Consider the following 17158-nt stretch of genomic DNA (forward strand, 5'->3'; position numbering starts at 1 on the left):
TTTTCCTCTTTCTAGGCACTTGCATGAACTCCAAAATACACACCAGTATCTCTGGCAGGTAAGAGACAAGGACTGAGTTCTGCACATCTATTCAAACTCTGCTCATCCTTATTTAATTACTTGCACTGCAAATACGGGACAAGAATATTGGTGAACATGGGCAAAACATGGTGAATTTTGGAGCAGGCATTCACTCAGGCTCAGTGGCAGGACCCATGAAATGATTTTATAGGACCATGGCAAAGAAATCTTTTTCTGCTTTTGGTTTTTGTGAGGTGCAGGACTTTCCCTGCAGCACTAGTTAGTAACTAGCTAGTGTTGATTAGTTTTACATGGCCTTTTGTTTATTTGGGCTTTTTCCTTAGCAGCAGTGGTGCCCAGGCCACTGGCCCTGATCTAGACCTCACTTAGCAAGGGGCAGCCCCTGCTCAGGCTGGGAGCTCTGGCAAGGTAAACTCCATGTTAGGAGAAACACTGGCACTGTCTGCAAGACTTTGTGGGCTGTGAAAATCTTTTCAGGCTGAAAGACCAAATGGCTGTAACTTTTGAGCATTTTTTTTCCTTAGGAAATGTCTTGACCTTGGAGAGCCTCCCAGCTCTTGGAGCCCCGTGACATTTCCTGCTATCATTTAAACTCAAAAGCGTTTTTGTTGTTTAGAGGGAGGTATGAGTTGTATGTTGAAAGACAAACAGACATAAGTGGATGATTCTTTGCAGAGCTGTAGAGATGCAGTTTACTCCAGAGTGGTCGTGCTCACTCCTCTCCATCTTTCTCAATACAGCATGGATGTTACCTGGACTCTTGGACACAGATCACCTTCAAAACCCCCTTGGATTTCTGTCAGTGGTGATGATGAAGAGATGGGAGAAATAACATTTTAATCTGGACGGTGAAAAAGGAAGGTATTGCTGCAGTTAAAAGTTTTTCCCATCCTGCTGCAAACGGATATTGGAGCCCATTTTCTCACAGTAAATCCCAAACAGGGAGCAGCAAAGCCTGAGCTGGCTTTGCCAGGCTGGCTCAGTCCAGAGGCAGCTCTGTCTGGGTTAGCCCTGGATCACTGATGCTGTCTGAGATGCTGACCTAATTATACCTGGGCCTGAGCATTGCTGAGCAAATGCAACATGGGTTTGGGGGGTGGGAATATGTAATCTCTTGTTGTAATAACATTTCAATTCTATTGGAATGTGGAAAACGAAATAAAGGTTTTTTCTAAAAAAAAAAAGTAAATAAATAAAAAAAAAAAAGAAAAAAACCCCAACCTCACCGTTGGAGGTGGATCTGAAAGTTTTTCGTGATTTGTCTGATCTTATTGGTGAGGCTCTAAAGGATAAACAGGCTGAGAGACAGCCGGGTTCCGCAGAAATTGCATCTGGGCAGAGAATAAACCAACACCGCCCTCCTTTGGTAGCAGAAAATAATACAAGTAACTCTCTCGAGCTTCTTTTTGACATTATAATTGGTATTGGATGCTTCATGCGTATAACCTTAGAAAAAGCCTGTAACCGGGACTCATCTTTCCTCACTTCCTAGACATGTATTTCATAAAAGTCATTTCTCCTGCTATCTGCCATCTGTGGACAAATGCCATATGTAAAATGAAGGTTTGAATTGAGGTAATGAAATGGCACACTGATTAATGACACACACTTGCTCATGACAACTGACAAATTTATTAAAACCAGGCAAAAGGCACATTGAATTGCATTCTTCAAGTATTTGCATAGAGAACATTATTGTAAACCATTAATATGTGGACACAGGAGAAAGTGAGATGTATTTTGGTATGTGTTCTCCCAAGGTTTCACCATCTTCACTCCTCCCGCAGTTCCCCCGTTCTTATTCACTCAACTTGCACATATATGAAAACTTAAAAGGACTCACTTAAAACTACCTTTTGGAGACTACGATATTCCAGTGATAAGGCTTTCCATTAGAGTTTGGGCACATGCAGTTGTTCTCTGAGCTTTGTGTGCCCATGGGCTTTGTGATCACATAAAATACAGTGAAAATAGTTTTAGTGATTTTTTTTTTTGGTGGCCATTTGATAAAGATCACTGATTGCAGCAGAAATCTGCTGCTGTCTTCAGTGAGGGCTCAGATACAAGGTCAAGTTCTTGTGGTTGAAGCTGTACTACTACAGTGTCTGTACAGCATGTGCCCAGCCTACTGCTCCACCTGTGAGCAGTAAAACACACCATTACATTGCAACATTAGCTGCGCCCCAAGAAACAGCAAATTTGGGGGTTGTTTAATAATAGGTTGTTTATATGTAATATATTCCAACTACAGAAAAAGACATTAAAAGGTTAGAAAGCTGATGTCTTTTCACTTGCCATCCCTTATTTTGGGGAGTATTTTAGGATGGTTTTTGTTTCAGGCATATAGAAGGTAACAAAAGGTCCAAAATGGTCAAGACAAGGAATGATCTATGAGAAATTCAAGACCGACCCTGTGTACTGTTTCCTTGTGGAGAAAGAGGTAGTGAAGTTGCAAAACCTAGTAAGATTTAAGTTATTTAACTGCTACATATAACTGCACATTTAATGAGTGCTTGGGGCTTATCTGTTTTGTTATATTTGGGTCTTTTTCAATCAGTGGAGCTTTGGGAAAGAACCATCAGACAAGACTTTTCTTTATGCCAATAATACAGTTTCTCACATGTGCAGCAGCGATCACTGAAGATTTGTCCGTAATGAATCAGACACAACAGAACTGCTGTAACCATAGCTCCAGCATTCCCTGTGTTCTCCAAGGAAATCATTTCAAGGAAAAAAAAAAAAGAAAAAGGGAAAAAATCTGGCATAACTAAAGGTCTTCATTTAAAATCCTGAGGAAAAAACAATGTAAAACAGCCCAAACTGTTGGGAGGAAAAGAAATGAAGAAAGTCATAAGGGAGGGTCCTCAGGGTCAGAACCATCAGCTGCTTAAAGTGCATGCAGACAGCTCTCTCCATCCACATAGTGGAGAAAAAACCTGGAGTAAATGAGCTGCCCTACAAAAGCACCATGTGTTGCAGTAATATTCACGTTGTTTTACCACCTGGGCAATTTGAAGGTAGGTTTCTCACCAGTATGGGGAGCAGACAGCCCATGCTGAACTGCTCAGCACAGGCTGAAGCCTGAGGAGACACGTGCAAATATGTCACTGATCCATGGTACCGCATGTTGGAGAGAAGGTTTCAGCATAGGGTTTTGCTGAGCTTCCTTCTGGCTATTTGCTCTTGTCAGAGTTACCCTGTCGTACCTTGACTGTGTCCCAATACCATGGATGAGAGCACACGGGCTGCACCGGAGATGCTTTCCTGTTGTACAGCACTGAGGCAAGACAAGCGAGTGCTGGAGGACAGGCAGGTTGCAGCGCTCTTGCTGAAGATGATTATATGGGGAAAATAATCCACTCTGTTAAAGCTAATCAAAATCCACTGTGACCCACAAATTACTTAAACCGGGAATATTTTCATGGTTTGCTCCCTGTTGTGGCCTCCTTTGCCACCCACTGTAAACTGAGAATAAGCCAAAGAAAGTTTCAACAGCTGCCTTCTGCTCTCCCAGGAGGCAGTGGTTTCTGTATAGCACCAACCTATGCTCCTGCAGCTGTGTGGATGGGCTAAGGAAGCCAAAAGGGCTGGGTCTTACATGAAAGTCCATCAAGGCCAGCACCTGTGCTCAGAGCTTGTCCTCCCTGGTAAGACTTAAATAACAGATTAGAAACATGTGAAATCCCTCTATCCCGCACTGGATATTGCACAATAATATTTAAATACCGTATAAACAAGTCATTCCTATATGGAAAAGGCTATGAGCAGAGGGGGTTGAGTTCAGCTTGACACGTACCAGTGCAGTTCCTGGGGGTACTCCTGCCAAGCCTGACTGCAGCTTGTTGAGTCACATAGGAAACACGGGAGGCTGGAGGAGAGGAGCCAAGACCCTGCCTGTGGCCGTGAATGGGTTTTTGGGTGATGAAGGCCATCCAGTCCCCTGTGAAGGTTGGAGCCAGCCAGGAACAGTGTGCTTCATGAGTGCCCACGGGAGCCTGGCTTCAAGGCATTCACTGCTCTAGCCATCCTGACACCAGTATTCTGGATGAGATGGAAAAAGGGAAAAGAGAGAGGAGTGAGCACTGATGAAAGAGCAGACACTGCCCTCTCCTCCTGGAGCTGATGTTACAGCCAGCCAGGGGAAGTCTGCCTCCATTCACATGCACTCATACCCTAACACATTACATAGGATATTCTCCCACAAGTCTTACCTGAGGAAGTCCTCAGGGATGTGGAGAACTGAGTCAACTGTTTTGCTTAACCCAGTAAATGCAATAAGTATCAGGTAAACTTTATTGCCCTGCAGTAAAGGCAACCAACCTTCTCCATTTCCACCCACCAGGCCTGTGCATGAAGATGTTTTGCAATATGATAGCAAGGTTATTCCCTTCAGAATACTTTTATTCCCTTGTGGTGAGGAAACGCTGCTGTGTTTCCCATCAGTGCGCTCAGTGCCTACCTCTGCCACAGGCTGGAGTTGTCCTGGGGTTCTAGCGTGTGTAGGAGGCAGCGAGATGGCAGGGCTGTGCCCTGGCCAGGCTCTGGGTCTGTTTGGGATGGGATTGGCTGGCAAAGCTCTCTGTGGTGGCCGGGGCCTAGAAATATCCTACACAAGAAAGAAATAGTTTTGATTTCCCAGCCTGGACAGATGCCCAGCCTGAAAACAGAGGTAGTAGTTGCAGTATTACATCTAATGGATGCATGAGGAAAAACAGCAGAAACCTTAGAGACTAGGCAGGAATCGTGGTTGCAACTCTGCCTGTAGCAACCCTGCCTGAGATAAAGACTGAAGGGATACAGGTAAAACCATGCTTGCAATGACCTCACCCTCTCTAAAGAAAGGATGGAGCACAGGCAGCTGCTGCTGTGGCTTATTGTATTACACAGGTGATCAGTGGTTTTCAAAATGTAGTTTTTCACCTATGAAGTTTCATGAAGATTGATGGCTTTAGGCTGCTGGGCAGCCACCTTCAAACTGAGGACAACCAAACAGGGTAGCAAGGTTTCCACCTTTCTCTGCCTTCTAAACGGAGCTGTGGGCTGAAAGTATGCCTCATTCTGGCTATTCCAGGATCCAGAAGTTTTAAGCCTGGAATTCTGCAAGTAATAGGGAAGCAGTGTTCCAGAGCCTTTTAATCAGCCAAATTATTCATTCACTGAAGACACTCATGCTATAGGATTGCCAATACAATGCATGTAAACCCTATATACATATATATGTGTGCACATACAAACACACACAGCCCTGCACCCACCTACATCAGTTATGACTTTGTTTGTGCACCCAGCTGTCCCTAATAGGATACTTGGAGCATTGTATTTTCCATTCACCTAATGAGTTTCAGTGTAAAGCATGCCCCTGGGGAGAAGTTACCCACTCAAGAACCAGCTGCCTGCTGTTGCTTAGTTTCTGAGCTGTTGCTGGCTTCCAGGTGTTGATTTAATAAACACAGCTGCACTCACAATGTGGAGGGGACCCAAAACCCCTGCAGTGTCCTTAGACTACACACAAATGCGATGCTTGTCGGCTGCATCAGCCGATGCTTGGGGATCCACCACTCTCCAAGGATCTTGCCCTGTGACTCCAGGAAGGACAAGGAAGGCTAAATGCCACTAACCACAAGGTCCAAATTGCTCTTATAGGAATAGCAGAAGAGCAAATCTGGCAGATATTGCAAACGTCTAGGAAGGACACTGACACTAGCAAGGACTGGAATGAATTATTTCTCCTGTACCTTCCACACCTTATGGCCCTTCCCAACCCAAATAAATGGCAAGGTTTCTTTTGGAAATCCTAGGCAAATCATTCCATCTAGAAGACCTGACTGAGATAAACAGACTGGATGCATTGAGGAGGGAACACAGTGGAGGTTGTGGGGAACTTGTCAACAACCAGCTGGGAAGGATACCTATTCCTTATTGACTACAGCCAGCTTCCTGCTTTTGTTTTAGCTTTCTTTCCTGCTGAAGTGCCGGCTGTTCACAGGAACAATGGAGCTAGAAACAAATCCCATTCACTAAAGTATTTTGGGTTTGTTTTCCTCTCTGTTCTTCAGAGAGAGACTGCCTGGGAGCCAGCCTCCTGCTATCCTGTAACTGAGCCCTTCGCTTCTTTGCTGGCCCTAACCTAATAAAGGAAGTAGGGAAATATTTGGGTAAAATGGAGTTAAAGCAGTCTGAACGATTTACCATCTTTTCCATAACAATGTGGGATCTGTACTAAGCTTAGACCAAAATTGCTAGCAAAAGAAGTAAATCAAAACCCTTTCCTTATAACACTCAAAAGAACCTTGTGGCCAGGATGCTGACATAAGATGGGGTCACTCTGGGTTAAGTCTAATGTTTCCTATGCAACATGCTAAAGGTCCCATTTATGCTTCACATCAGAATTTATTTGAGGCTCCTGAGGCTTTAGTCCAGGAATGGCCAAATAGAAGATACCTGGGGGAGCATCCCAAGGCATGGACATCTTGTACTCAGTACTGAGCCTCAGACTTATCACTGACTGGTAATTCCAGAAGAGCTTGTTTCCAGGAGACAGAATACATGCAAATGGTAAGAAGAGCTGTGCTAGGCTTGCTCAGGGAAAAATCTGTACAGTCCTTTCGTTCCTGGCACGTTATCTGTTTGATTTGCAGCTAAAAAATGTTTAGATGACCATGGTAACATGAATGTTGCTTTGTGATCCAAGGTGTCCGATTTCACGCCCAGGTTAGAGGTATCAGGGGACCTGAACTAAGAGTAATGGTGTGTGCTATTGTTGAGCATGGTCATTGTCATCTACTACAAAGTGAGGTAGACCACCAGTGATTGTCCTGTGGCGAGATGGAGCATGTGCTAGTGAGCACAATAACTCCTACACCCCACCAGGGTGAGAGGCATCACTCTCAGTACAAACCTCCCATCAAACCACATCTGCAGGACAGCAGCACAACCCTGTACCTCAGAGACAGCGAGTCTGGGAGCAGGAGGTGCTGGTCTGCTCGGGGGTGTCCGACGGGCAGTGTCCTTTGCATTGGACTGCCCCGCACCACACATGTAGCCAGTGGAGAAGGCAGGTGGCTGCTGCAGGTTTATTCGGAGCCCTGGAGCTTGCTGGGGAGGAGGTTTTGATGGGATCTGAGAGAAGCCAATGACCTGTGCAGAAGACTTGGAGTTAGGTGTTTCCACTTCAAACCACCTTTTTACTATCTGCTACACTTTTGAGGATCTACATAAGGTCTATGAGCCACATAGTGGAAAACATTGCCTGCAACACCAGTATGTCTAGTAGGTGTTTTACCCATCCTTTGATAGAACCTCTCCCTAATCACAGAGGGAGAGGGAACCACATCCCATATCTTAGACAGCAGCATCTCTCCCCAGGAAGGTGGAAGTTGACCTTGCCCCTACCTTCCTCTGCTCCTGTGGGGTTTTCAACTTGAATGCAGGGTTTGCGTGTCCATTTCCAGAGGTGTCACTGACAATGACAGAAAGAAAAGAGTTATTTCCTTGGTACATTTTCTCATTTTTCTTTGCTGTATTTTCTATTATGTTTTAACTGAAGTAAAAAAAATGAGAAGACTATACCAACAAACCCATGTAGTTGTATTCCTGACAGCCTTTGCAACTTCTCTTCTGTCCTGACAGTGAAAGGGAGTGGATGCAGGCAGGCAAGGCACTGCACTGGCAACTTACCTGAACTGCGGGGTCTTCTTAAGAGAACAGATGGCAAATTTATTCCAGCATTTCAGATAGTAGAATAAAAACACAATGATGAGAAGGAGAATGGGAGCCAGGACTGCAAGAGTTATCGCAACTGCTGAAGGGCCTGAGGGCAAGAAAGTAGAGTTTGTTAAACGGAAATCTCTCTGCTCCTCATCTAATTCAAGTCCCTCTGAAGTGCCATCATAGTAGATTTGGTCCTACTCACCTTCAGGCATGGGGGGACCACTGTCCAAGCTTCCACCCCTGCCCTGCTTATTGCAAAATGGGGGAGCCCACCCCTGGTTGCAGTGGCAGTTCTTGTTGTTATTGCAGACCTAGAATAGGAAGACTCAAATACTTTAGCCCACAGACCAGAAAATGCATCAAACATGACAGAAAAGAGCAAATCAAGAGGCCAAAGTCCAGAGCAAGCCTAAGCGTGGTATCAGAACTGAGCTGAACAACCATGCACAAATGAATGGCAGCACATGCTGCTTTAGTCTGAAATGGAGATGAAAAAGATGACACCTACTCCATGACCATGGCACTTCTTGTTACAGCTTTCAGAGTCAAATACGATGGATGTGTTCTGGCAGCGTCCCTCAAAGCAAACCTGTAGAGAAAGGATCCAAGAACTCAGTGTTAGCTCTTTGGGTTATGTACCATACTGCCTTGTGTGGTTTTGTGACTTGTGGGGTCCCCGACGATACAAGTAATACCCTGGGAAAGACAACAGGCCATGAAGTTAACCTGGTTCCCAAGCAAATATAATCACTACCCTAAATCCCAGCCAACACACATCAGAGAGGAGTGGGAGCTCAGAAGTTGATAGCTTGGCCATGCCCATGTGGCAAGTCTGAGGGAGCTTTCAGGTGTCTTGATTTCATATGGAATGTCTCACCTTTAAGCAAGACAGCCTCAACCAACTAGCAAATACCAAATTCAACACCTGCCCTGGCCTTCACCTAACAAGGACTTAAGGTATGGCCTTTGGTGTGTATTCTTCCATTGCTTCTCAGAAGCCTCTAAGAAATTGTTATAAAAATCTCCAAGAAAGACATTACGCATAAGAAATGAACGACTTGATACCCTGAACTTCCCCCCAAGCCATTACAGGCTTGTACCTACATGATGGCTCCCACATTTTGTTCCTGTCAGCACCAAGCCAGGATCCAGCATCTCCTTTTCTTCACTGTCAGATCTGTACACATGGGTCCCTCGGCACCTCAGCTCCGTCCTCTGCATGAGGATAGTTGTATCTATGGCCACCGCGTTGGACTGCAGGGGTTTGGAAGCAGAGCTCTGGCACTGGATCTTCCCACATTTAGCGTCTCTGATTTCAAAGGAAAAGCTAAAGTGACTATTTCTGGTTTGCTGAAAGTTTTTTAGGCATCAGCTCTACATGTGAATTAAAGCAGCAGTGTTGAGTCATTGCTCAACGGCAAGATATCAAGCACTTCCTGAGAGGTAGCCCAAGCAACAGTGCTGGGTACTGATGGCACTATTTCAATATCCCCATTGGTAGGCCAGCCCCAATAAAATCACAGATACAACTAAGAAGTTTTTGTCTCACTTTAAAAGCTACATTTAACTTACGGATCTGAAAACCCCTCTTCCGTTACTTTGAAAAAATACCAACTAGATGTTTCAAAATGGAAAAGGCAGGGGAAATTGTAAACTTAAAGCTTCAGTGTGAGGAGCTCTTCAGAGCTCTAAGTCCAACAGGGATGCAACTGGTTTCCAGGAGGCAGAGGGGGGTAATAAAACTGATCCATGTTTTGGTTTCATCTACTGGCATATATTTTTGTAATATATAAAAATATCTCCAATGAGCAGCTCTTGGCCGCCACTCTCCCACCTCATCTCACACTTCCTGTAGTTGCCATAGATGTCCTTCCCACAGTTCCCATAGGTGTCTCCAGCGGCATTAACCTTCTCAAAGCAGGCATCTGGTGCTGGCCTTGCTCCTGCATGGAAGAGACTCATGTGGCTATGGAGCCTCCAGCCCACCTCACTCCATGCTAACCACTCAGTTGTTCTGTTTCTGGGATGGTTTGAACATGGAAAATTTCTGCTGCTTCTTCCAAGCAAGCAGGGCAGGAGAAAAGGCTCCCCAGACTTTGCTACTGACAACAGGTATGAAAGGTACTACTGCCTTACACAGGGTAATAATAGCAGGATGCCACAAAACATTGCCTGTTCAAAAGACAGTGTATTTTACTGCAAGCAGTGTCCTTACCAGGCCCCCACAGCTGTATGCACTGGTCTTTATACGTGAGGCACATGCCACTGTAGCAATACGCCTTTCCTCCATCGCAGGGAGCCCCATCGATTTGGTAAGAGTTGGAGGGGCAAAATGGTGACTCGCCAGTGCAGTATTCTGGGAGGTCACAAAGTCCTGCTCTTTCCCTGCAGAGAGTTCCTGGAGACATCAGCTAAAAAGATGCAAAGGGGAAAAGGCTGAATTACTGCTTGGCTCCTTTGTGGTTCCAAGTTTGCACAATGTATCCCTGTAGATGAGAAAAAATCTTGCATGCGTCTCTTTATCCACTTCATTTTAGGCTTATTGAGGTCAGCAGTGATCCAAATGACTCTGCAACTTCATTAAGTGGCTGAGCTGTGTAAAATCAAATTAACGACTGGATCCCTTCCCTAGGTAGTGACGAGATCATGCACACAAAATAAGGATGCCAGATCTCAAGGGGACACTGATCCATCTCCCTCTGCCCTAGGGTAGGATTTGATTTAACTCAACCATTTCTGGCAGATGTTTGTGTAATCTATCCTCGAAACTCTCCCTTGTTGGGAAGTTTGTTTCACTGTTTGCTGTCATTTCTGCTGGAGACTTTTTTCTGATGAGTAACTTCTGTCTCCTTTGTTTATGAGTTCACCCAATTCATTCTTGTCCTTTCCACCATAGACACGGAGAACAAAAGGTCATGCACATCCAGAAGGTTTTTCTAAGTCTCTTGCGGAAGAAGTGAGTCCAGGTGAATTCCTGGAACATTATTTTCCACATGCCCAGCATAGGTCAGTAGGAGCACAGAGGTAAATGTGCAAACACAAAACTGAGCTTCAGAGAAATGTTTGCCTATGTTCATTTTTGAGTTAATTTGTTGGCAAACCTTGAGATCTTTGGCTCCAAAATCAGAAACACATTTTAACCAGACTCTATAAGGAAAGCTGAGATTTAAAATTATAGTGGTCATATGTATACAATTATCTCTGCTAGCATTTCTTCATCAAGCACCTGGGCTAAAGGAATTCAACTGCATCACAGAAAAAGAGGATTCAGAGCAAATAGAGGCTCAGACGAATCCCCAGAGGAAGCGTTTGCTTTAAATGCTCTGTCTAGATTTCTTCTAGAGCCAAAAGAGAGAAATATTCATTCTGATTCATCCCACCCCTAAGTGAGAAGCAGTGAGACTTCATTCCAGCAGCACTCACAGCTTATCTTATCACAGGACTCAAATTAGTCATCTAGAAGAAAGAACCCCACTAGTTTGATTGCACTGTAACTGTTGTATCCAAAAATCAGACCATTGCTTGCAGGTGAGGAGCTGAACTCCATGTTTGGCTGTGTTTGCTCCCCTTTCCCCTCCATTTTTCAGCCTTACACTTCCACCACCATTATTCCCTCTCTTCTCTTAGGAAAACTCTGAGATCCCACCTTGCACTGATGACAGCAGCTGCCATGAGCACATTCAGCACCCAGCTTCAGGGAGCAGGTTCTGGCATCGCAGCAAGGGTTACTGCATTCCTAAAAGACAGAGAGATGCAGTGGAGTTTACAAGGCAGATGTTCAAGACAGGAACATGCCAGAGCATTGAAGTGTGAGGCTGAGGCTCATCTGTTCTCATAAATGATGAATTACATGCACACAAAGTAACACCCTTCCTTCTACAATATGCTCGTGATATCCAGCATGTGCTGAATTACAGTACTGCATAACTGTATCCTCTGTTGGACTGACTGGGTACTATAGGTTTTACATGTGGCAAATCTGGGCTGCAGGTTCCAGCTCACTTTTGTCAAAGTATGAACTAGGAAAAGTGAGATGTAGTGCTAAGAGAAGCTCCATCATTATCAGGAATGGAGCTGTAGGTAAAGTGAACTTACATATGGAAATGTAACATCTAAGATAGATTGCTTTTTGTTTTCTTTTCTAAATGTTTTCATCTCCTCTGTTCACCCATGGATCATACCATCCCTGAGTTCTGGCATGCACTGTACTACACATTATGAGTTAGATGTGATTTACATTGTGCATACATCTACATACAGGGAAGGTATGCACGTTTCCTGCACAAACAAAAGCTGTTTACATATCACATAACTGTACTTGTGAAATACATAATAAAATCACAGTGTCCCACTAAACCCCAAATGGCTGGATCTGAGCAATTGTTACCTCCACCTCTCCACAGTCACACTCCTCCCCCTCTTCCAAGTAGCCATTTCCACATTTCTTTCCACCATACATTTTTCTGGTATCGGGCATATTGGAGAGACACATCCCTCCACCAGACTGCAGATACTTCTCCAGCTCTTTCCTATTGCACCGGTTGAACACCTTGGGGAATGGGTGCCTGAATATGGATAGTGTAGAAAAACATCAAGACACATGTGGGCAGTGATTAGAGAACCAAAAAGGAGCACATGTAAATCCTGACAACTGCCAAAGGACACAGGTCTCCCTCTGAAGTCTATAAAACTGTGCTAAAGCAGATTGTGGTTTTGTGTGCCTGTTCAAAATCAGATCCATTTGGATCACATTTGAAGAGAAGGTGAGATTGCATTGCAAGACTGTCTAGAAACAGTGGCCTTAAAAAATAAACTTCATTGAAGCAAAATACGTTGAGTTAAATTTGACTGTGGTAGCTAACAAGTATGTCTCTCCTTACCTGCTCAGTACTGGTGCTGTGGCTTATTCCTAACTGCCTGAAAAAGCCGGAGAATCCAGCATTCAGACTGCAAATAACTGCTTGTGAATCTAACTGCTAAAAATAACATTTCTTTTTTCCTATCTAATGCCTCATTGCAATGGATGTGAATATTTGCTGCTATGTGAATTATTCGTTTCTGTTGCCACAATGCCAGAAGCTATGCACTCTATATGACCATGAATGTGTGTGTTCATGTTGCAAGTTCTACTTGCATGCCACGATGTTTTCACTTCTCACCTAAATGCTCTTCCTTATTTGGAGAAAATAATGTACATACAAGAAGATATCTATGGAGAAAATTCCCTGCTAAACCCCAAGGAAGAAGGTTTGAGAGAATCGGAAATGTGGCTTTAAGTGAATGGGTTCGTCTGACGTTTTTACATGACTGAAATATGGAAGCTGGATCCCTGTGGGTTTCCAGTCACTCTCACTTCCCCTTTCTCTCAAATCCAGCTATTTGTTTTCTTTTAAACACAGGCTTTCTGTGGCTCATTGAAACCAAGCAGTATTCTTACAATATGCAGTCAATCTGTTCTCACGTCTTCTGACTTAAAAATATAGCCCTATCACTGTGCCTTTTAATAAAAATCAGTTATTTCCTGAAGCAATTCTTTTTCCTCTAATTACCACATTCTAACACACACGAGCTTTTGTACCAGATGCTTTAGAAACCCTGTCAATGATCTATCTATGCATCTCATGTGCAACACAAATGAAACCCATGTAAACCTCTGCCAAGGTCACACATGTTCTGGTCACCCCTGTTTCTCTGTACCTGCTGGCAACAGGCAGTCCAGGTTTTGCAGAAGGATGTGTGTCTACATGTATTGAACGTGCTTTGGGCTGATGAATCATTTGGTATGACAGAGTGGGAAGCACAAACTCTGATGAGCGGCTAGAGGGGTCCTGGGACAGTCTGTCAGGACTGAAGATAGGAAAATCTTCCTTTTCATCAGACAGTTTAGAGCTCCATTTGCAAACTCTGTCAGGTGCCTGTGTCACCTAAGGGTAATCTCAGGCAGGATAAATTCATTGGGAATATATCAATTTGCTACTGATACATGAGCCAGGGTTTGCCCAGCAGGATTTTCTCTATAAATAGAGAGAACTAGCTCCGACAGCCAGCAACAGACCCACCATCAGTCTGCGTTTGTAGCTCTTACTCTACCAAGGCTCTTGTAACGAAGCCCTTTGCATTTCTCTGTTAGATCATGTAAGATGAACTCACCCAGTTGCTGAAGCCATGATGCAGCCTCCATCTTCTGCAGGTGTATTACAGCAGCCAGCTGAATCGTGATTCATGCCAAAATTGTGTCCCATCTCATGGGCAATGGTAGCAGCAACACCAATGGCATTATCAGAGTGATCCTGTGCAAGGTCAAAGCAGCACATCAGCATTTTACCTATGCCTGTCCTGATTCAATGGGGTATGCAGCATTTCTCATTACTACATGTAGAAAACATCCATTGAAGGTGTTCCTGCCTATAAGCAGGTGAGTTAAAGGCCTTCCCAGGAAATATTCTCTTCCTGAGCTTTAGGAGGCATCTATCCTATGCATTCACTGCTGGAAAGATACTTCATATTTGGTATTAGCAATTACTTACCATGTTTACTCCTCCTGACTGGAAATCAGAGCACATGGCCATCACAGGAGCCAAGCCCACTGTGGTACCTTGGAAGGGCACACCCCTAAAATCAACCCAGAAAAGACCATGAATTGGCACTGAGGCCCTTGAGAAGACAAGGCAGAGAAATGCATCCTGCAGTCCACAGCTTCGTACATACACACAGTATGAGGTGAATGCTTTTTCTTTAGTAGCGTCTTCAAGTATACGACATCATAGCAGAGCTACAGAGCCTTAAGACCTATTTTTCTTGGACTGCTATTTGGGTTTATGGGACAAGCAGCCAATCCTGGTTTTTGTAATGGTCTGGTGCCAGAAAGTGCTCCTGCAACAAGAGCTTTGCAACAGGCACAGAATTGACTCTTTCTGGATCCTTAACTGGTAACTGTTTGTGAATACTTAATTTACCATAAGCCTGACGGTTGCCAGCTTGGGATTCAGGGACTTGACAGAGTACTAGATAACATCTCTGAGGTGCAGCCATGCTCAGCTCCTGCCTGGTGAGCCAGAATTCTGCATTATCCCTGCCAGCACGTCTGAAATGGGAGCCCTGAAAATCGTGCTCAGGACATGACCAGGCAGATGAAATACAGCAATGTTAAAGGGGAAAAAAAAACCCATCAAGCAAAAAACAGCCAAACAAAACAAGGGAAACTGCATTTTGGTTGTGCAGGTTTCTCCTGACTTGCCATTATTTACTGGTGGATGAATTACCATGGAAGAGGTAAGGAGATCTTCCAATGACATCTGCATTGCTGGCCATAGCTACTGGCCCTAATGGGATCAGTAGGGTGAGTTAGGCCATCAGTTAGCTCCCAGCACCATGTCCCCTGTGCCTCAGTGGGAAGAGTTAGGAATGAATGACTTCCATAAAGGGTTTAGATCCCGTTTACAGGTCTTGCTTATGGTTCAGATTTCCTTGAGGTTCTACATGCAGCTGTGACAGATCATGTGCAGCTGCGTGAGATATTCACACACAATAAAGCTGATGCACTTCGATGCATGTGTATGGAAGCTGCTACATAGCCTGGGACCCCCACTTTTCCTAACATGGCTGTGCTCTGGGTGCCAGAGCTTAATGCTGGCTGAGCAGCCTCTATGTAAATCTGCCACTCTGAATATTAGAATGATACAACCTTACATACTGATTTCCCACCCACCAACCCCACTTGTCAGAAGCAGTTTATTTGAGGAGAAATAAACTTACGTGATTAGTTGGGCATTATCGTGTTTTCTGTGCACCCGCTCCTTGCTACTCCAGGCCAGAAAAGACTTCAAGGTGGAGTAGGGATTCTCACTTACATCACATTTATTCCAATTACTCCAGATCTCCAGCCCCACCAAGGCAATTCGGATATTCAGGGATCTGTAAAACTAAGATATAGGAAGGAAAAGAGATGACAAAATGAGCACCACTGATTTATTTTGAGATGTTTAAATATTGAGTATGAACCCTGCTAAATGTTACTACAGATACACACATCCAGAGAATATGCTCCCTCTGGCAATGCACTGCAATGTCGTGATACAGCTCTGCAGAGAGAAATGTGCACCACTCACAAACCTAAACTTGATTCAACTAGAGACGCCGAAGTTTCATTTTTAAATGAATGACAAGAAGAGAAACCAAAACTGGGGACTCACGTCATGTTTATCTTTACATATACCAAAATTCCTGAAAAAGGGAAGGAAATGATCTGCTGCCTGCGTCAAGTACTAACAGGACAAGTCTTCACGTGCAGTGGGGTGGAAGGAGTTTAAGGGGAGAAGGAGAATGTAAAGGGAGTAGATCTGAAAAGAACCACTTGGTACCACTGCAAGGATGAGCTCTGAAGGCTCCTTCCAGCTCTAGTTGCCAGGATTTCTAGTTGCCAAATGGCCAAGACAGTCTGAAGGAATACCTCAGTCCCTTGTCAGAAAGCATTATTTAGGTAACATAGTTAATAGAGAAGTATTAAAACAGAGATGCTTGTGATGGCTCCAAGGTAAGGAATGGAGATTCCCCCAGCCCATCCCTGGTGTCCAACAACAGAACTGTTTGGCAGATGCTCTCCACTCCCCAGGTCACTGGGGAAAACAGTGAAGAAAAATTGCTCCACTGGGAAAAACTGCTGAAGCATTATTCTCACCCACAGTAAGGCAGAATTCCTCTGTCACAATTCTCATAATTCAAGATCTGTGCTTTGGTTTCCCCATTTCATGCACACCCAATCTCACCTTATCTACGTAATTAGCAGCCTCCACTAATTTAAGCCTTGTTGCTTCAATGTTGAAGTGATGCTTCTGAAACTGAACAAAATGAACACATCAGGCAGCACAAAGGTAACTAGAAGAGCAGAAATGTGTTAAAACAAGTCACATTACTCTAAGAATAATAAGGTAACTACAAAAGGAAGCCCAAAAGTTTTCTTCACTGTGTATCTGAGTACGTGTATATTCAGAATTCATCCCTAGCATCCCACTGCAGCGATGTTACTCAAGCACTAGTAGTAACACAATGGAGCAACCCAAACTTATCAGAGCCCCTAGAGCCAGGGGCTGACAAAGAACTGACAAATGTGCCAAGTAAAATACATGGTAACATCACGTCTGAGGTCAAAGCTGCCGTAGCACTCATCACATCTCACTCATACAATCATTGAGGATGCATCATCAAATTAATTTGCCTATTTAAGCCACCTGGCAATTAGAAGTTAATTTTAGCAAACTGATTTAAGGAATTAAAGGTGCAAAATGCTTAGATTTTTGTTTAAGAGACAACAAAACCTGGGACTTTTCTTCTAGGCAAGGCAGACAGTAAAGCAAGGGCAGTTAATGACAACACTGTGAAGGTGTCCACCCCAGCTTGTCCAATCAAA

General features: G+C 44.1%; 1 protein-coding gene across 1 annotated transcript in view; it reads right to left on the bottom strand.

The window, feature by feature from the left end:
* Positions 1 to 1672: 1672 nt before the first annotated feature.
* ADAM19 (ADAM metallopeptidase domain 19) overlaps positions 1673 to 17158 on the bottom strand; it is a gene marked incomplete at its 5' end in the record, with an annotated part of 32572 nt that continues 17086 nt past the window's right edge. Inside the window, 16 exons of the mRNA XM_080627274.1 lie at positions 1673 to 4083; positions 4502 to 4648; positions 6985 to 7179; positions 7435 to 7501; positions 7720 to 7852; positions 7955 to 8063; positions 8261 to 8341; positions 8857 to 9061; positions 9587 to 9695; positions 9968 to 10163; positions 11399 to 11488; positions 12140 to 12317; positions 13903 to 14042; positions 14280 to 14364; positions 15508 to 15674; positions 16518 to 16589. Of these exons, the coding sequence (XP_080483400.1) occupies positions 4018 to 4083; positions 4502 to 4648; positions 6985 to 7179; positions 7435 to 7501; positions 7720 to 7852; positions 7955 to 8063; positions 8261 to 8341; positions 8857 to 9061; positions 9587 to 9695; positions 9968 to 10163; positions 11399 to 11488; positions 12140 to 12317; positions 13903 to 14042; positions 14280 to 14364; positions 15508 to 15674; positions 16518 to 16589 (2040 nt within the window). The 3' untranslated portion in view covers positions 1673 to 4017. The remainder of the gene's footprint in view (positions 4084 to 4501; positions 4649 to 6984; positions 7180 to 7434; positions 7502 to 7719; positions 7853 to 7954; positions 8064 to 8260; positions 8342 to 8856; positions 9062 to 9586; positions 9696 to 9967; positions 10164 to 11398; positions 11489 to 12139; positions 12318 to 13902; positions 14043 to 14279; positions 14365 to 15507; positions 15675 to 16517; positions 16590 to 17158) is intronic.

This window comes from Psittacula echo (genome assembly GCF_963264785.1).
Source record: "Psittacula echo genome assembly, chromosome: 11".
Classification (NCBI taxonomy): domain Eukaryota; kingdom Metazoa; phylum Chordata; class Aves; order Psittaciformes; family Psittacidae; genus Psittacula; species Psittacula echo.